Source organism: Chaetura pelagica, unplaced genomic scaffold, assembly GCF_000747805.2.
Source record: "Chaetura pelagica isolate M959 unplaced genomic scaffold, ChaPel_1.0 scaffold101, whole genome shotgun sequence".
NCBI classification, from domain to species: Eukaryota; Metazoa; Chordata; class Aves; order Apodiformes; family Apodidae; genus Chaetura; species Chaetura pelagica.
The window spans coordinates 4,948,989-4,966,980 of NW_009952564.1; the positions used below are offsets into that span (position 1 = coordinate 4,948,989).

The 17,992-nt window shown below is 42.0% G+C and overlaps 1 protein-coding gene across 1 annotated transcript in view; it reads right to left on the reverse strand.

The window, feature by feature from the left end:
• Window positions 1–17,254: 17,254 nt before the first annotated feature.
• Window positions 17,255–17,992, reverse strand: part of IFT57 (intraflagellar transport 57) — an 18,152-nt gene continuing 17,414 nt past the window's right edge. The window contains exon 11 of the mRNA XM_009993399.1: window positions 17,255–17,690. Coding sequence (XP_009991701.1) covers window positions 17,512–17,690 — 179 coding nt within the window. The 3' untranslated portion in view covers window positions 17,255–17,511. The remainder of the gene's footprint in view (window positions 17,691–17,992) is intronic.

A 17,992-nucleotide genomic window follows, 5' to 3' on the forward strand; every position in this document is an offset into this window, starting at 1 on the left:
CCTCGCCCCTCTCCCACCAGCACCGCTGGGCCTTCCGAGCAGCTGTCGGGCTGATGACGCTCTACGGACAACTGAAATGTCAAGTCTGTACAGGCAGCACAAATCCTGTAAGTGATCCATTGTTGCCCTTCGATCAAAAAGAGGATAAATGCTCCTTTCCCCTGTCTGGAAAAATGCGCATTTGACTGTTTTATCAATGCTTCAACGAATTCTTACCTCCACAAGTATCCCACTTTAAGAGTTTTTTAAAGATGGAATCATCGCAAAATTCTGGATCTACAAATACTTGCACGCTAAATGCATACTTTGTTCTCAGGCATTAGGGTTAGTGAAGCAGTAAAAAAAGGACTGCTACATGTATTTGGGGAACACACACACGTGTGTGTGTGTGTATTTTTACAAGTCCCGAAGTTCAACAGAGGACGAAAGCCAGGGCAGAATCAAAATTCTGTGATAAACTGAATTTCTGGGGTTTTTTTATATCCCACGTGGTTTTACTAATTATTATTTTTTTTTAGCTGCAACGTTAATACTGCCTTAGGTGATGTTCACAACTTCTTTTAGGGGAACACACACACGTGTGTGTGTGTGTATTTTTACAAGTCCCGAAGTTCAACAGAGGACGAAAGCCAGGGCAGAATCAAAATTCTGTGATAAACTGAATTTCTGGGGTTTTTTTATATCCCACGTGGTTTTACTAATTATTATTTTTTTTTAGCTGCAACGTTAATACTGCCTTAGGTGATGTTCACACACATTCTGCCCCCCCCATTCCTCCACCACCCCCACTTTCCGAAGCTCTGTTCTCTTAAAATTCTTCCCCAGCCCTCCTGAGGTGATTAATGGATACCAATGCCTTGACTGCTGTGTTTGTTTTCGCCAGATATTCATAAAGCGCTCCAGGCATTCAAGTTCAGTAAAAAGCTTTGAGCAGTGGAAACCATCTGACTCCGGAAAACTCGGAGGGGGCTGGCACGAAGCAGCTCATCCTGCTACTGCCAGACTGGATCAGATGATGTTCTCTGGAAGCCAGAAAAAAACGGGCCGGAGAGGAGGGTAGTAGGGAAGAGATGCCTGAGTTGTAGCTCATACATCTGCGCTCAGAGTGAGAGCCAGCACGTTCAGAGCCACAGGCAAGTGTCGAGGGACAGGATCAGGACTGTGGGGAGCTGTGCAGTGTGTCGTGTTGTCTGTAAGAAAACGTGGCGTGTTCTGCTGCGAAGAGGAGAAGGCTACAGCTGCAGCACGCATTTGTGGCTGTTGCTAAGGTAGCACGTCATACACCCACGTTAGCCTAAAAGCAAAACGGCACACATAGCGAATTTCATACAGCCAGGAGCCTGGCATGAGAGAATGTTGCTCTGTGTCAGATGCTGTCTCCTGTACCACTGAACCTGGTTTCACGAATCCTTGAAAGACAACTCTCTGTGCATGCAGTTTCCCTGGGGTTTTTTTTGGAGGTAGCTGTGTGGTGTAGCTACATGTGCATCTGCTATACTTTGTCTCATAATGCTCTGCCTGCTGCTGCTGAGAAAGGTCTGCAATGCCTCTGCTTACTGATGGTTTCAGGAAGCCGGATTGTGCAATGCAAGGCAGTTCTGACACTTACGATTCCTACTGAGAGGAAGGTTTAGCTTCCCCTACTGAGCCACGTACGCCAAACAGACCTTGTTGTAATAGAATAGCTCTTTTCCTAACATCAGTGTGACCATTTTCCTCTCGTTTTGTCCTGCCTGTCTCTCTTCACCCAGTGCATGCACTGTGTAGAAGCTTGCACAGACACATCTCAGACAGTGTGAAGAGGACAGACCCATCTCTGACTGGAATATTAGGTCCGAGTGCTCCAAAAGCAATAGGTCATGCATGCTTAAAACCATGCATGAGTCCGTAATTTATGGCTTCCAAGGCACACTTTTAGGCTTTTTAATTAGGCAACTTTTTTATTATCACTATTAGGCACTGACCTGCCATTTTGTACTGGTTTAGTACTCCTAGGAGCACTATTGATTGTTGTCTGCAGTCAACAAAAGTGAAACTGCAGCAGGCATGAATGACATACATACCAGAGGCAGCTACTGCTGTGGCTGGCAGGAAGATGCTGAAGAGTGACATAAAAGTCTGCATGCCTAAAGCAAAGGGTATCTGTAGCCATGATTTGTGAAACTGACTCTGAGAGCTGTCTCCCTCAGCAAGAAATGCAGTGGCCAGAGGTCAATCTGTGTTCCTGGATTCGCTCAACGTACTTACCAGAACACTCACAGAAACCATTTTACCCAAAAGTCACAAGGGACCAGCAGTATGATACATAATACCTTGTTCTCCCTCAAGCATCATAAAGCATTTGCAGAGGAGCCTGTTATACCTTTCTTTTTTGATCTGGAGACCAAGGCATGCTGAGGTTAAATGAACTGACTAAGGTTGTATAATTAGCCAGTGGCAGAGTTGAGACTCGCTTCTGTATCCATTTCTCCAGGCCTAAGATCTAACTCTCAGAGCTATCCTGGGGGCACAGGCAGGCTACGAAGGCTGTACATCACAGCTCTATAGAACATGACGTTTTTAGAACAGGCTCAACCCTGAACTTTGTTTTCAAACAATATTTTCTTCTATCAGAGATCCTGCCTGGGCAAGATGGTAAAAATGGGATTCAAGTGACATTTATAAATACTGATAGAATTCTGAGCACTAGCATGTTAAAAAATTTCCCAAAGACCAAAGCCTGGATTAACTTTGAGTAATAGTTGCTGGAGACTTAGTCAAAAATAAAGCAATGCTGTGAAAAAGTGCTAATGTTTCACATTTGTTTGATAGGGATAAAATGCGGTCATTTTTCCTAATTTCAAACCGAATTATTTTAGGGAAACAGTGCTTCTATCATGCTTCCCTCTCCCCTATCTCACTTACTCTGTAATTGTGTAACTGAATGCTTTTTTTTTTTTTTTTGCATTTCCATTCTTACTTTGTGTTCTCTATTCACCTGCTGCTGTAGCTGCTGGGAATGATCACATAATTTATCCCTTAGTAGCCACCAAAAACCCAGCCTATGAAGCACTCTCCTGCCATGAGGGCTCCTGGAATTTAAGATTTGCAGTTGACGTCACTGAGCACCTGCTATGGGCCCCTGCCTGAGACAGCTTGATAGAGCAACTGTCTTGGATGTTATCTGCAGCTGCCCCCCACTTAAATGAGACACCTGGAGAAATGGATCAGATTATCAGAGTGACAGAGCACTGGAACAGGATGCCCAGAGAGGTTGTGGAGTCTCCTTCACTGGAAACATTCAAAACCTGCCTGGACACGTTACTGTGTGATGTGCTCTAGGTGACCCTGCCTCTGGCAGTGGGGTTGGACTAGATGATCTTTCGAGGTCCCTTCCAACCCCTAAGGTTCTGTGATTCTGTGATCAACAAGATTATAAATCACAGTATTTAGGTGGCAAAGATGGTGATCTGCTAGGCAGAATGCCTACACATTTTTCCCCTTCCAAGAAAGTGATGTAATGGTGAAACCTATGTTTGATTCCAGGGAACAGCTCCATCAAGCAAAAACTATAACTTTCTACTCTGTTCTGACAGTTCCAGAAAACTCATTCCAGTCAGGATTTGCTCAAAGAGAGGGTCAATTCTTCTAAAATATTTAAGAAGGTTCATAAGTTTAAAGCTGTACAAAGACATGACTTCCCACACAGTGTAAGTTAGAAGCCCTTTTTATATCAGAATTAGACTCTCAGGTGTCTTGGGTCTGTCAGCTGAAGACATTTACACACCTGGCCTCAGCAGCTTTCATTAGTATATTAGCAGAGAACATGTTGTCCCACACTTCCAAGTATTTGTTAGCAGTACACTGATTGTGTTGTTAGGTACAGCACGGAGTATGTTCCATGCCTTGCACTTAGCCGCTATGTCCTTGCTGAAGGCACCTACCAGCCCAAGTTGCCGACCTCCAAGTTTTGCAACCTGCAAGTACAGGCCTAGGGCAAAGTGTTGCCTCTGCCTGCATCAAACCAGCAAAATCTTTTCCTTTCATCGCAGCCAGCGGAAGGAAGGTCTGTGCCTGCTCCTGCTCTGCACCACGGCAGCTGCCCCCACAGTGATGTCCGCTCTGCAACAACACCCACGGGCAAGAGGCAGTACCTCGTGTGAGCCATTTGGAGAGACTCCCGTGGTGACTGCCTCTCCAGCGCCTGCAGACTGACTGGCTGCCTTCAGCTGGGATGAGCTGAGGATCAGCTGAGGCCTCCCAGATTTCCTTCACATGGCGTGCTCACAGTGCAGTCCTGGGCTCTGTTCTCTCTCTCCTCCTCCCTAGCCTCAACCCAGTCTGCTGCAGTCTTCCACAAAAATCCATATAAATATAATTATCATGGAGATGTCTGCCTCTAGCGATTTTTTCCTTTGGAAATAATTATAATTGGCTGTGGCAGTTAAAAACTTATCAGTGTAGACAGATGACAGACAGCACAATCACATAAGCTTCCCTTTGAGAAAATAAAACTAAAACCCATTTGTCATCCTAGTTGGGAACAAAGGGCCTTCCTCTGAAGAACCAGGCTGTGAAAACACGGAGAGAAGATTGTTACTGTGCTCACAGCTAAGATCTGTGGTAGGTAACCAAGCACAGGCAGCCCATTTGCAGCAGGGTGGTACTGTAGTAATTACAGTAATACCACTTCTTGCATCTGAGGAATACCTAGCTAGAGACATAGCACTCCATTCAGAGTTAGTGACTCAGGTCCCAAGAGGTTAATTAAGTGTCTGGAAGCAACATGGGACTGAAGACTGACTTCTCCACTGACACAGAAAAATGTAAGCATATCCCCATGGTGTCTTCGTAAGAGATACTTGCATTAGGAGCCAAAACTGGACATGGTTCACTTATAATAATAATCACTTATAATAATATTAATCACTTATAATAATTCATTGCCCTCTACCAGACAGCAGAGAAGTTTTGATTCCTAGGAGTGTCTCAGGCACAAAGTCACCTGGAGCCGTCTGACATGTGACAGTTTGCACACCAGCCCTGGGAGGAGGCTGTGCCCGTTCCACTCAGCGTCCTAGAGGAGCCCAGGCAAGGACTCTACAGCCCTTGTCCTCCCTTCGTCTTGGTTTAGCTGCTACATGTAAGGAACAAACAGCTCATTCTCCAGTGGGGAGGAATAATCCAGCCCCCTGCCCACAGTCCAAATACTAATTTTTTTTCCAGAGGATTTTAACATCTGGTTTCTCTTCAGGCTAAGTGGGTTTCTGACAGCAAATGGTTTGGGGGTGGTTGGGGAGGTGAGTGGGAGGGCTTTGTTTGGTGCTGATTTAAACCACTCGAACAACAACCATCCCTGAGGCATTTTTAAGAAAACAAAAGCTGGGTTAGGAGAATGGTTGTCTGTGGAACTGTTGACTACCCACTACATGTGAACAGATGATAATCTCAAATTCCTTGGGATACACTTGGATCTAATGGTATTTGCATAGACACAGAGAAATATTGTTAGAAATGCAACCAGTTATTGTATGGGAAAGGGCTGAGAAGACACAGAGAGGGGGAAAGACGGAAGAGATAAGGACAGAATACCAGAAACAGAACTGCACAAAATTATTTCTGTAGCTCTAGTTTCCAGGATGACAAAAAAACCTCCAACAAATTCACTAATTGACGTGCCTCACATGCAGCCACATTATTATCACTGCTACTTCACTTTGCCCAGTGCATGCATTTCACTGTCAAAGTCTTCTGTCTTTGGTTGAAACTGTGGATGGTTCCTACTTTTTTTTTTTTTTTTTTTTTTTTTTTTTTTTTTTTTTTTTTTTTTTTTTTTAATAGTCTTCTTGGCTCACAACAGCTTTGCCTGGTTAGATTTCCCCTTCTAGCTAAAAAAAGAAATTAGACTGATCTCTTTTGGCAGCTGTGAAATGGTTGCATATTGTGTATGTTTCCTTGATGAGCTTGCATGAAATGGAATTTGGTTTTCTTTTGATGGATACACCAATTTTAGCACAACGTCCCTACAAGATTAGCAAGCATTTCATTTTTTTAGAGGAATATTTATGTGCATATAATGCCATGTATGCCATTTCTATGCAGCATTATGAATAGTGCATAAAGCTGCTGGAAGAGAGTAACAGAACTGATTGAGGGATGTTTCCTCAGGGAATGCTCGATATGATTTGTGATGGCATGTAGTTTGCTAATCACAAAGCTTCAGCTGATGGCAAAAATTCCCTGAGATGCAGCTTTTAATTCTTACCACTTCTCAGAGCCAAATTCAGGTGGTGTATAATGTATGAAACTGGCTGTGCTGGGTCTGCCCAAAGAGCAGTTTAGCCCCGTGTCCTGTAACAACAGTGCCCAGACATGGATGCCTGGGAAGAGGGCAAATGTATATGGTAATTCTTACTTTCTCACTTCCTTAGTTTCCACTCTTTTTCATCTCACACTCCCCGAGCTCCCAGTTTCTGTGTATTTTAGAGCCCACAATAGTGCAGCTCCCACTGAAAAGCACTGTGGGTGGATGTGATTGCCTTGTCTTCTTGTATGGTTTTGCAGATGAACTTCAGTCTAGCCTGTGTTTCAGGGTAATGCTATTCTTAAGAATAAAATCAATGAACAACAAAGGACATATTCCAAGACAACAGGGATAAGGCCAAAATGAGTATAAAAGGGTAATATTATTACATGAGATCTCTGTTGTTACAATAGTATGAGATAAAGTGGCTGGCATTCTGCCATTCTCTCGTCCAATGTTTAATTTAGCCACAAAGGTCTTTTTCAAAATTATATTTAAGAAAATCCAGAGGGAGACAGGGGGCAATAAATCCCTTCTCTTGAAACTAAAAGCTTTTGTGAGGTGGAGATGAGGTCCTCCATGCCTTCCTTTCCTCTGTTTCCCATTCTGTCTTCCCAAGAGGCTGCTGACCCAACTGTATGGGGTGGGTGGGCAGAGGGAGCTCCTACAGGGTTAGTTATCAACTTGATCCATGAGCTGTTCCAACTCATCACACTGCTGTACTTTGGCAACTTGTGTGGGAGAAGTGCTAGAAAGGTGCAGCTGAACCCTACCCACAGAAGCTTCCTGTTAGATAAGCTTAAGCTTAATATGAAGTTCTGGGGCTGTATGTTTGCGTTTTCCTCCCGTAACACCCGACAGAGTGCTGCATCTCCAGACAGGCTTCATCCCAACACCTACCTGTACAGCCAGGTGACCATTAAAGCTGGGGCTTGTGAGAATTTCAGAGCAGTGTAGGCAGTTCACGAGGCATTGACATCTCCAGCTTGGAGGGTGTTTGTGGAGCCAGGAGTCTTTCCAGGCAGGCTGGCCCAGGCCCAGGGCATGGAGACACATGGTTGGTCTGTGGCTATGGGGCAGGATGCCAGGGATGCAGCAGCACTCCCACTGAACCCTGGCTTGAACTCTGCAACTGGCTTCTTTCAAGAAAAGCTTTTTAGCCTCATCATATGAGCATTTTTCTACCTGCATTTGCTTACACAGGAGTATTTTCAACCAACTTGTCATCACAAGTCTACAGTTTGGAGTAGGGTCAAGGAAGAAACAAGGAAGAAATTATTTTTTGAGTAATGTGAGGCAACTTTAAAGTTAGCTTATAGCTCTCCTGAAGGAGCAGGTCTTCAATGGATGTCTTTCCAAATAAATTTTATTTAAATATAACTGCCTTTAAACCTGCCTGAAGAGGTATTTTCAGGTTCTGCCCTTTGACACCAAATTTGAACTTGCAAACAGGAAAAAAGGAAATGTTCAACAGGAACTCCACTGGAGTTACCACTGGTGAATGAAATAAACTGTAAGATGGCTTTAGTTTTGTTTTACATTTCCCTATTGCTTGGAAAAATTATACTGGACATGTAACACTCAAGAATGAAATCTTGTTTATCTACCAAATAATAGTGGATAAATACAGTTCATCTCCAAAGTGGGAGAGAAAAAAAGAAGCAAGAAGGAAAATACAATTCCCTGGAAAGGGTTACTGTAAGAGTTTTTTCACTCTTTCTCCTCAAGGTAGTAGCCAAACAATTTTATGGGCTTGTAGCTGTCACAAGGAGGGGCTTGCCGTACTCCTGCAACAGTTTACACTGTGCTTAACTGTTTCTTTGTGGTTGCACCAGATAATGTAATATCTCCCCACACAGCAGCTGGAACAACTCCAGCTATTCAGAGACCAGAACTGGAAGAGCTGTGAACAAAGGATGTCTATGTGAAACCCAGCATTGTTTCAGCATATTCAGCTCACTGGGCTCTGTCTTCCTGCTCCTTCCCCCTCCTTTTCACTTTCCGTTTAGAATTTCCTTTGCTTGCAGATGTGTTTCTGAAATTGCTTAGCCTCCGTCCTCACCCAGCCTTCTGACTTCCCCTTGTTTTTTCAGCTCTGCTTATTTCCTTTGATTTCTTCTCATACCTTTTGGACACCAAAGGTAGTTCTGGTAAACATAAAGCTTGTTTGTTTGGGGTGTTTGCATGTGCACGTATGCTGGGGGGAATGTACAATGACTTGGTAGCTTATGTTAAGGCTGTAGTGAACTCTAATTTCATACCAGTCTTTTCTTCCCATCCTCAATGCCTCTTTTCCCCTCTTCCTTTAAGCAAGCTGCTTCTTTTTCCTACCAACTGTGCTTTTGTCTTGCTGTTCCCTCTTGTAGCAAAAATACTTGCTCCAGTGCTTTTGCTTCCTTGCTGCTGCCTTCATGTGCAATAGCAGTTACCTTCTGCCCCTTTCCAGCACAGCAACAGCCTCACCCAACTCGAGAGAGAGGACTCTTTCCACAGTACAGCCTTCCTGTTTCAGGAACGTCAGATTGTTTCTTCATGTTCACCAGCTTTTGTCCTCTGAAGTCCATCCTCCACGGGAGTCATCATGACTATTATGTCTGTAACTGTGACTTTCTTCACTTTGCACCCTGATACCGTTGGAGGTGCCTAGAGGGTCTTCGTTCCGTTTTCAGCTCTCTCCAAGGCAGAGGCACTGGGTTCGTGGTTTGCAATTTGGGCTGGCCACTGAGACCAATGCCTTTTTTTTTGCCTGAAGCAACTTCGCACAGAAACTCACCGTCACTTCCTCTTGGTGGGGTGATGTGTATGCCCAGGAACATGATTTCTGGTAACAGCAAGGTGTGGCTTAGCGATAATATACAACTAAATAACTGCCCTACCTGCTCACATGGTGGGAATGGAGATCAGCAGAAAGCTTAAATACATTTGGTTCCTGGGTGTCCTGGTAGTGTAATGCAAAACAGTCACTCAAAATAGCAATTGTCACTTGAAAAATGACTAATTTTTACACTGTTGGCTCTTTTAACTGTATACACCATTTGTAAGTATGCCTCTAATGACTCAGTGTGAAAACTTGCCTGCACAGCTCATGAAAGTTGCGCAAGGTCAATGCTAGAATTAGCCCCAAACTGAGTCCTCAGACTCTAGGGGGGTGGTCCTGAATGAAAGGGGACCCAGAGCACTGTCAGCTGTATTCCAACACCGGGTGAAAAGCACCAAGAAGTGACTTCCAGTACTAACCTGACCAGCCACTGAAAACAGATGCCTTTTTGTCTGGCTTTTGTTCTCAAATAACCAATAAGAACAGATCAGCACTGGCACCATTGTCTGTAATAAATGTGTTTTCACCCAGTGGAAGAGTGTGGAGTGTTGTAAACAATTATGGCACTGAGTAAAGCATAATTGATCACAGAAGTGCCACAAAGGATACATTTGCCAAAGCATGGCTTACAGATCAGGATCTGTATAATAGAGCTAGCACACTTAAGACAGTGAAAAGGATGTATCAGCCTTCTCTGGGATGAAATAAAAAATGGAGTGTCATAAAAAGCCTTCATAGCTCTTTACTCTTGTTGCATTTTCTGCATCACAACAAAGCTGTTATCTTTTGCTTGTCAGAAGGAACTTCACTGATAAACTGGTATTTTGTATTCTAAGTAACTAAAAAATAAATGTCGTGTTTCTTCTCAGATGCAGAGTTAGTTTACTCTTGTGCAGTGAGAGATCCTTCTGTATTCTGTGGGCCCTGTTCATTGCTATATTCTTGAAGCTTTATGGGGGGTCACTGCTAAAATTAGGAATAGCGAATTTGGGTGTTCAGAAACAACCCACAATGTATTGCAACAGGATAAGAATTTCTATCCTACAAGGACAAGGAGCAATACAGCTCTTGAAGATGCAGATAAGAAGGAAGCTTCTTTGCAGAAGCAGGTGGTTGAAATATAAGGGGTATTGAAAGCTTCAATGCAAAGATGTCACTCCTCCAGCTAAAGAGCTAAGCAGATGCATCTAGTTCTGAGGCTTGAGGCATAAAGGTTACAGCATATGAGAAGAGTAGGTGGTGAAGATCTGAAAAACAAAACAGGTGAGCTAGGAAAGCTAATCCTAATTCAGAAGAACAGTTAGCCTGACCCCAAAAACAAGCCAGGAGATTAAGTCCACCAGGAGAAGACTTGAATTTAGGAACAGCTTCTATGCTTTATTTTCTGCTTTTTTATTAATTCTTGGCACAGAGGTTACCACCTCTTCTTACACTCCTTATTAGACCTGAGTTTTGATTAGCTTTAGCCTTTAGCAGAAGGGTGACATGAAGCACCATGGTGTTCACCTTTCTTTGTAAGTAGCTATAATAGCAAATTCAGGCCTTCTAGAATCTCCTACAGGGTTTTCTTAGATGCTCTGAGAGAAGCTAAGGTTTATATCACAGGATAGGTGGGGACAGCTTCCTGCTACTAATCTCCTTGACACCCACACTGAATCTCTGTCAACAAGTCTCCTGGCAGTGGCTGCTTACATGCGGCACTCTACAGAGATGCACCAGGTAGTTTCCACCCAGGGTTAGCAGAAGGTCATACAGACATCCTGCATCAGTTATATTTGGGTCATGTTGTCAAACTTTCAGGTGTTTGGAGGGAAACATCATCACAGAGTAGTAAGCTGTGTACCTGAGAGAGATGAAGACTAAGTAGAAGCAATGAAAGGAATATAACTAAGTGAAGGCATGTTGTCTGTATTTAAGCAAAGATAACATGGAAGAGCTTTTTAAAGGAAACTTTTGGATTCCATCAGTTTGAATTTGTTACCTTTATATCAAGCCTGTTCACAGAGAAAATGTATTTGAGTTTCAATTGTTTATCTCCTCTAACACAATTACCAGCAATTCAGTTTTTCAATAGAGAGCTCAGAAACCCAAACACAGTATTAACTACATTCTTGTTTAGACAGAAATGTGAGGTTACTGACATCCTCATAGCAAAAAAAAACCTCTCCAAATCTGCCACACCTAGAGTAAACCTTTCTGGCCCAGGAACAAAGTCTTCCCAGAACAATATTTTTTATTCTTTATTGCCAGTATGATACAGCGGAAGATGATGAAAATCTTCAAGTATGTTTTACTTGAGCTTATAATAAACTACTTTTTGTTTAGACAGAAATGTGAGGTTACTGACATCCTCATAGCAAAAAAAACCTCTCCAAATCTGCCACACCTAGAGTAAACCTTTCTGGCCCAGGAACAAAGTCTTCCCAGAACAATATTTTTTATTCTTTATTGCCAGTATGATACAGCGGAAGATGATGAAAATCTTCAAGTATGTTTTACTTGAGCTTATAATAAGGGCACTCTACAGCAGGCTGTAATGAAATGGCTGCTGGACAGATGAGTACAAAATTAATGAACAACACTCATAAGATCACTGGGTTTTAATTGTTTTTACTGTTATTTGATAGCATTTTTCAAACTCGGCAGAAATTCCTCCTGCCATCAGACTGGGAACTTATGCACTTCCTATAACAAAGGAAACAATTATCAACAGATGCTGTCAAACCACTTGAAACCTTCTGCATCATTTTTTGGCACTAGTTTCCAGCAAAATTTCACAAATAGCCTGTCTTTCTTGATCTGACTACTGGCTTGTATTCTTTCCCAAATGGATTCTTTGAAAGGAGGTAAAATACTTATGAACCAGCAATGCTCAGAAAAGGATAGAACTCTCAAAAACTTTACAAGAGGCCCCTTCCCAAGACACAGTGAGAAACTTCAGCCCTAAAACTAGAGGAGGGCTGGGAAACTTTTGGTCCAGGGGATGCTTACAGTTTAGTTCTTCAAGTTACTACTGAATAACACTAAGATGTCACTTCAAATATTGACACCCTTTGAAAGCCACAGAAGCAGGAAAATATTTTGAATGAACAATTGCAATTAGTGAGTCATCAAGAGGAATGTTACTAGAAAGAATTATTCTGTACTTCTGACCTTAAAATATTAATCTTTGTTGATTTTTACAACAGATTGCTAAGACATGTGAGTAACTAGCATGTCTCAGCCACTTCTGGGATGGAATACTGAGATACAAACAGTCTTAGTTAAGACCAGAAATGAAAAAGGACAGAATAAAACTAGCCAGTAAGTGAAAAACTAGCATTCAAATTGCTACTTGCTCAATAAAAAGCTCTCAACCCTGCTCATACCAGTGCTGCCTGGGAATTATTTGCAAAACAGTAGGGCTGTTACTAGTAGGCTGAAAGGCAGACATTCCCAGCAACACCAAGCCTGGGAGCGCTGGCTAAATATTAGCTAATTCCTGAGAAAGCCCTGGTAATGCTGTTTGCTGAAAGAGGAGATAAAGTTAGTAGGAATTGGCAGAGAAAAACAACCTTTGCTACCTCAGAGCCTCCTGTGGAAACCCCCCACCTATGAGCTGTATTCATGCAGAAAAGGTGCCGATCATATTGTTTACTTAAGCTCACAGGCCAGGCTTTTCCCAAGTCCAACCCTTTGTCAGAAAACACCCAGCCCTTTCCTAAAGCCTGAATGTGCAACGAGGAAGCGGAAAGCAGTGTCACGGCGTGAAGTGGGGCAGGGTATTTTATTCCCAGGCGGGTTCTTATGCTGCCGGAGCAATGGGCTGGTTCCAGCCCAAGGCCAGGCAGGGGTGCGTGGCCCGGCGGGCACAGGCAGAGGCAGCTGCCTTGCGGGGCACACGGCAGCTCTGACATCAGGGAGCGGGCTCAGAGCCAGCGTGAAAAGAAACAGCATCGCACTGATTTCTCCCTTCTTTTTTTTTTTTTTTAAATTAACATTTGTCAAACTTGGAGAGAAGCCCAGGCTGCAAAACTTGGACCAAAATTCAAAGAACTCAGAAGCTGGAAATGTTCACATACAAGCTCTTCATTTATGCCTAGTCTTTTTTATAGGTCATGCAGAGATGACTTAATTGCTCTTACTGTAACTTACAATTAGCAATACAGTGATTTTTTTGTACATGATAATGCACAGCAGAGCTATGCTGAAAGCAAAAACAAAACCAAAACCAACCAAACAAAAAAAACAACAAAAAACCCCACACTGGCAATGTTTAATAGTAGGTGGGCATTTGTTTTCCTTTCCAAGGAAGAATTCTCCCTGAAGTTCCTCCCTTTTGGGTGAAGGAAGAGCTGAAGGACTTGAATACCATCAGCAGAAAAAAGTGACAATGTTTTACCAGACCTGGGCGTTATTTTTTACAGTTAGTGGTTTCTCAAAGTCACGTGAGCTTCTTGCACAGCAGTCACTGATGCAAATTCAAACGAGTAACTTGTGTCATTACCAACATACTGAATTCTTGGCATATGACTGAAAGCCACTATTAAACTCTTGCAATTTCACCAGTAAGTCACTAATGCCACAGAAGGCTCTCCATGTGAGAACTGAGTTAAGAGGTAAAAATCCAGCCCTCAACTTCGCACTTTTTACCAGCACAAGCACATAATATTCAGTAAATCATGCTATTGCATAGTAGAGAATAGGAATTGGAGTATTATATGTATTAAAGGTGGTAATGCATGTAACATCACTCTGAAACATCTGAAATGGCCTGTAAACAGCACCTCTAACAGGGTACTGACATCTAAGGCTACTGCCAGTTCTCAGCAGGGCACTTGCTTGCGTTACATCCTAGTCTAGAGACAGCCCAGGGAAATAAGACATTGGGTCATATTATGAGGTTGAGAGAGATTTCAGAGTTGCAGAAACCCTGCAAAGTAATACGTTGCTAGTGCTCCTTTTCTGGAGCTTTAGGGAGTACAGGCAGTAGAGTGAGGTAGCTACTGATGAGCCTTCCTCAGTCACCAGTTTCCAAGAACCAAGTCTCAGCTCTCCCTGGGGCCATTTATGAGAATGATGTATTTACAGTCCTCATGGCAAGGACAAAAACCATGTCTCCTCTGATCAGATTCAGCAAATGAAACTCCTTGTTTGTCCCTCTGTGCTACTTCTGGATCTGTCTACAGCTAGGTTCTATCTGGCTTCTAGGACATGTAACAGGGACACCATGTCTCCGTGCTGGCATATTTCAGAGGAGTGAAAACAGTGAAGAACCTTGGAAGAAGAGAGCTGTATATAATTGTTAACTCTTAAGAATAGTCCTTCTGCCCCAAATATTCTTCAGAAGGGGGACTGCTTTATAGCACAGCACAGCCTCACGTGCATCCTGCTAACTTAGTGGCATTTTCGTTTTGTTGGTCCAGATCTGACATGGCATTGGTTAATGAGCAATGCCTGAAATAATGTGAATCAAGTGATTTAATTTTAATGTGGCTTCTGCTTCCTGCGTTGCTTCAGCACTGGAATACTTACAGAGATAATTGCTTTTTTAGAACAGCCTTTCAGGCTGCTTGTGACAGATCTCATTGCTTTCCTCATGCTTTTAAGGAACGTGGTGTGGCCACTTGCTGCATTAGCAAAACAGCTTTCTAAGCAGGGTCAAGTGGTTTTACTGTCTAAATGGGCAAATACCATTCTTTGCCTCTTGAGACAACAACAGAAATGTCCTTGTTAGATTAATGCAGTTTCAGACAATGCTGTGAAACATAATGTAGATTAATTACAAATAATTAGCACACTATTTTAGAATTACTTTGGCATAAAGGAGGATAGCTTTTCTTCTGGAGATTTTTCTACCACATTAGAGAGTTTTTGGTCATGCTTGTCTCAACAGATTCTTTCTAATAGAGTAAGAGGCTTGATACATAAGGGAAGGTTTTTTGATTAATTGTGTTTGTTACATTAGCATGAAGGAGGAGTTATTTTGGGAAAGTATTTACATAAACAGCATTTAGACAGCACAACATTCGCAATCCAAAAGCATCAGTGAGCTGCTTTGCAGGCAATGCAGAAGGGGATTGCTTTATCTTAAGTTGAAAGAAATCCACTGTTAAATATGCAGTAGCAACACCACCTAACAAGAACATGAGTAATAACATTTCTAATTTAAGCTGAATGTGGGAGGATATAGGTAGGCAGCAAAAGAAGTTGGACACTGATTTCCAGTGTGATTCATAGAAATTTTCAGCAGTTGCTTGCACAGGTAAAGTGTAATAGTTGACATTTACATACAGCTTTTCATTTATTAAAAGCTGATGGGTTCATGGCTTTTTCTTATTAGCAAATGCTGAAGCACAACGAAGTTAGGAAACTGGCTTATGGTACTGACTGTATAAAGCATCTTGATTTTCAGGCTGTCCTGGTTTGAGCCAGGATGAAGTGAATTTCTTTTTACTGATTTTTCTTTTCCTTCAGTAAGCTCTTTTAACTAGCAGCAAGTTTTCCAGCTACTGGACTGGTAACACTGGAATGTTTATGTTACTGCTGAGATGCCAAGGTCACTTGCTCTGCTTGTTGAAACTGCAGCCTCTTCTGCTACAGGAGCAGAATAGTCCTATCTGTAACTTCCCATAGGGTAAATGGACTAGATGGATGGCCAGATTGACCAAGTATTCCATTCCTTATATCTACATAACCTTAGTGCAAGGTCAGGGATCACAGAAGACAACTTCCTTGTTCTCCTTCCCTTCTCTTCCATCCATGACTGGCATTGGGGCAGGACTCCATCCAGCCATCACCATTGATCCCTAGATTTCTGCATTCCTGACCCTCATCACTCTCCCCTCAGCTCCTGTCTGCTCTGCCTCTCTCTCTGGCAGCTCCAGGACATTTCAGAGCTGCTCACAGCTCAGGAGATGCTGGGGGAGGTGCTGGGGGTGGAGGGAGGCAATAGGGTTTTGCACATTCAAACACATCTGTATATAATTGTACCTACTTTCTTTCACCATTAGTATTTAATTAAAGCCTTCAATCCAGAAAGTCTCTCTTCTTTATCCCTACCTGGGTAGGAGGGGGAGTGGATCCTTTTTGTCACTGGTTCAATTTCTGATCCTGAATCAAACTGTGACAGACACAGAACGGATCCACTGATTCTACAAAATACTGCTCACCTTTAAGTAAGAGAAACTGTAAGGTGAATGGAATTGCCTACAATACTTAGGGGAGGAATTTGTACCAATATTGTCCACGGCTTAGGAACAATGGTAATCACAAGGATGTACTAGTACTTTAATAAGGTTACTTCTTTGTTCCACTCTCCTTCATTACCAATAACATCTACAGACACTTCCGGCTTACACATTTGCCAAGACAAAGCAAGCTCCCCATTGCCATTACCTTTCCAACCCTCTCCTACATTTTTCTTCTCATTCCATATTATACAAGTAGATTTGGCAACATTTTTCCTCCACAGAAATCAGAATTAGGTGTTCTGACACAAGAGCAGAAAACAAGATAATCCAAATTATGTCCATGGAGCTCTAGTACATAATATCAATGAAAGCAGCATTTGACCCAATGCTAATATAAAGTGACTCTGGAGCAGCGATGACACATAGAATAAAAATAGATAGCAAACAGTATTTTCCAAATGGTATCTTCCAAACTCTTGGGTCTTACATAGATTTTGTCATTATTATTTCTGTTAGAGGCAATGTAAAAATAAAAATATTTACACAAAACAGCCACACTGGTCTCTGCACTTCTCATCAGTTAAAAAAAAAACATATAATAAAAAATGAGGACTAGGGTGGTTGCCCATTCACAAATCTGTGTAGGGCCGCCCTAGGAGCATGCCAATATTATTGAAACATTAGTTTGTTGCTTATTCATGAAATTCAATTCAACCCAACAATTTACTTTCACTTGAGGCTGATACCAATTTTGACCTAGCCTTTTAGAAAGGGTAATGCTGTATTATTTCAATATCATCAGTTAAAATCAGTTAAATGCTTTAAGCTAAATGTATGTAAACGGGAATAACAGACATTTTTAATTCCTTTCAAGTCCTTTGCATTTTCTTTCAGCACTGTGCCAGATCAAGATTACAGACTGTTAGTATCATTCTCTAGACTTTCACACTATGTAACATTCTGCAATTAAGTAGACACAAGTTCATTAATAAGAATTTATTAGTGTATTTGGGAGACATCCGCAGTAAATCTTTATAGCACAGAACTAAAACATGGCTCCATGTTGTGTCCAAAGTGTGCATGTTGCTTCTTAAAAGTGCAGTATGAGCATCTTGTTAAAAACAAAACATGAAAAAAGAACATGACCCAACAAAAAGGAAACTTCTAAACTACCAAAAAAGGAAATGGTAAAAAACTGTATTTTGGGCAAACCAAGTCAGAGTCAGCTCCAAACAGTTTTAATAGGCACCTACTGTAGCTTCTGGAATCACTGTTGCATGCATATCTCTAGTCATCAAGGACTTCTCTTTCAGCTTTGACTGGAGTAATGTGTGCTCCATTACACCAATCTGTATGTCCATCTGAACGGTTTCTTGCTTCAGTTTTGTTAAGGCCTGTTTAATCTTCACTAGAGGAGCTGTTAAAAAAAAAAGATAAACAGTGCAATTCTTTCAGATACTTAACACAAAAGCATTATTTTCTATAATTCATTCCTTAAAATTGGAGTGTTGAATGAACAAGAGGGCGTTCTACTCTAAAGACATGATTGTACCGAAACATAATTTTTAATATGCAAAACACTTTAAAGATGGCAATAGGCGATGATAATTTTGCTGTCTTCTTGACATCTGGGATCTGCATAAAGACGTGCATGAACATTAAGATAGGTTTGTCAGTGATGTGTTTTGCCCAGCTGAAAGCCTCATCCCAGTATCTAAC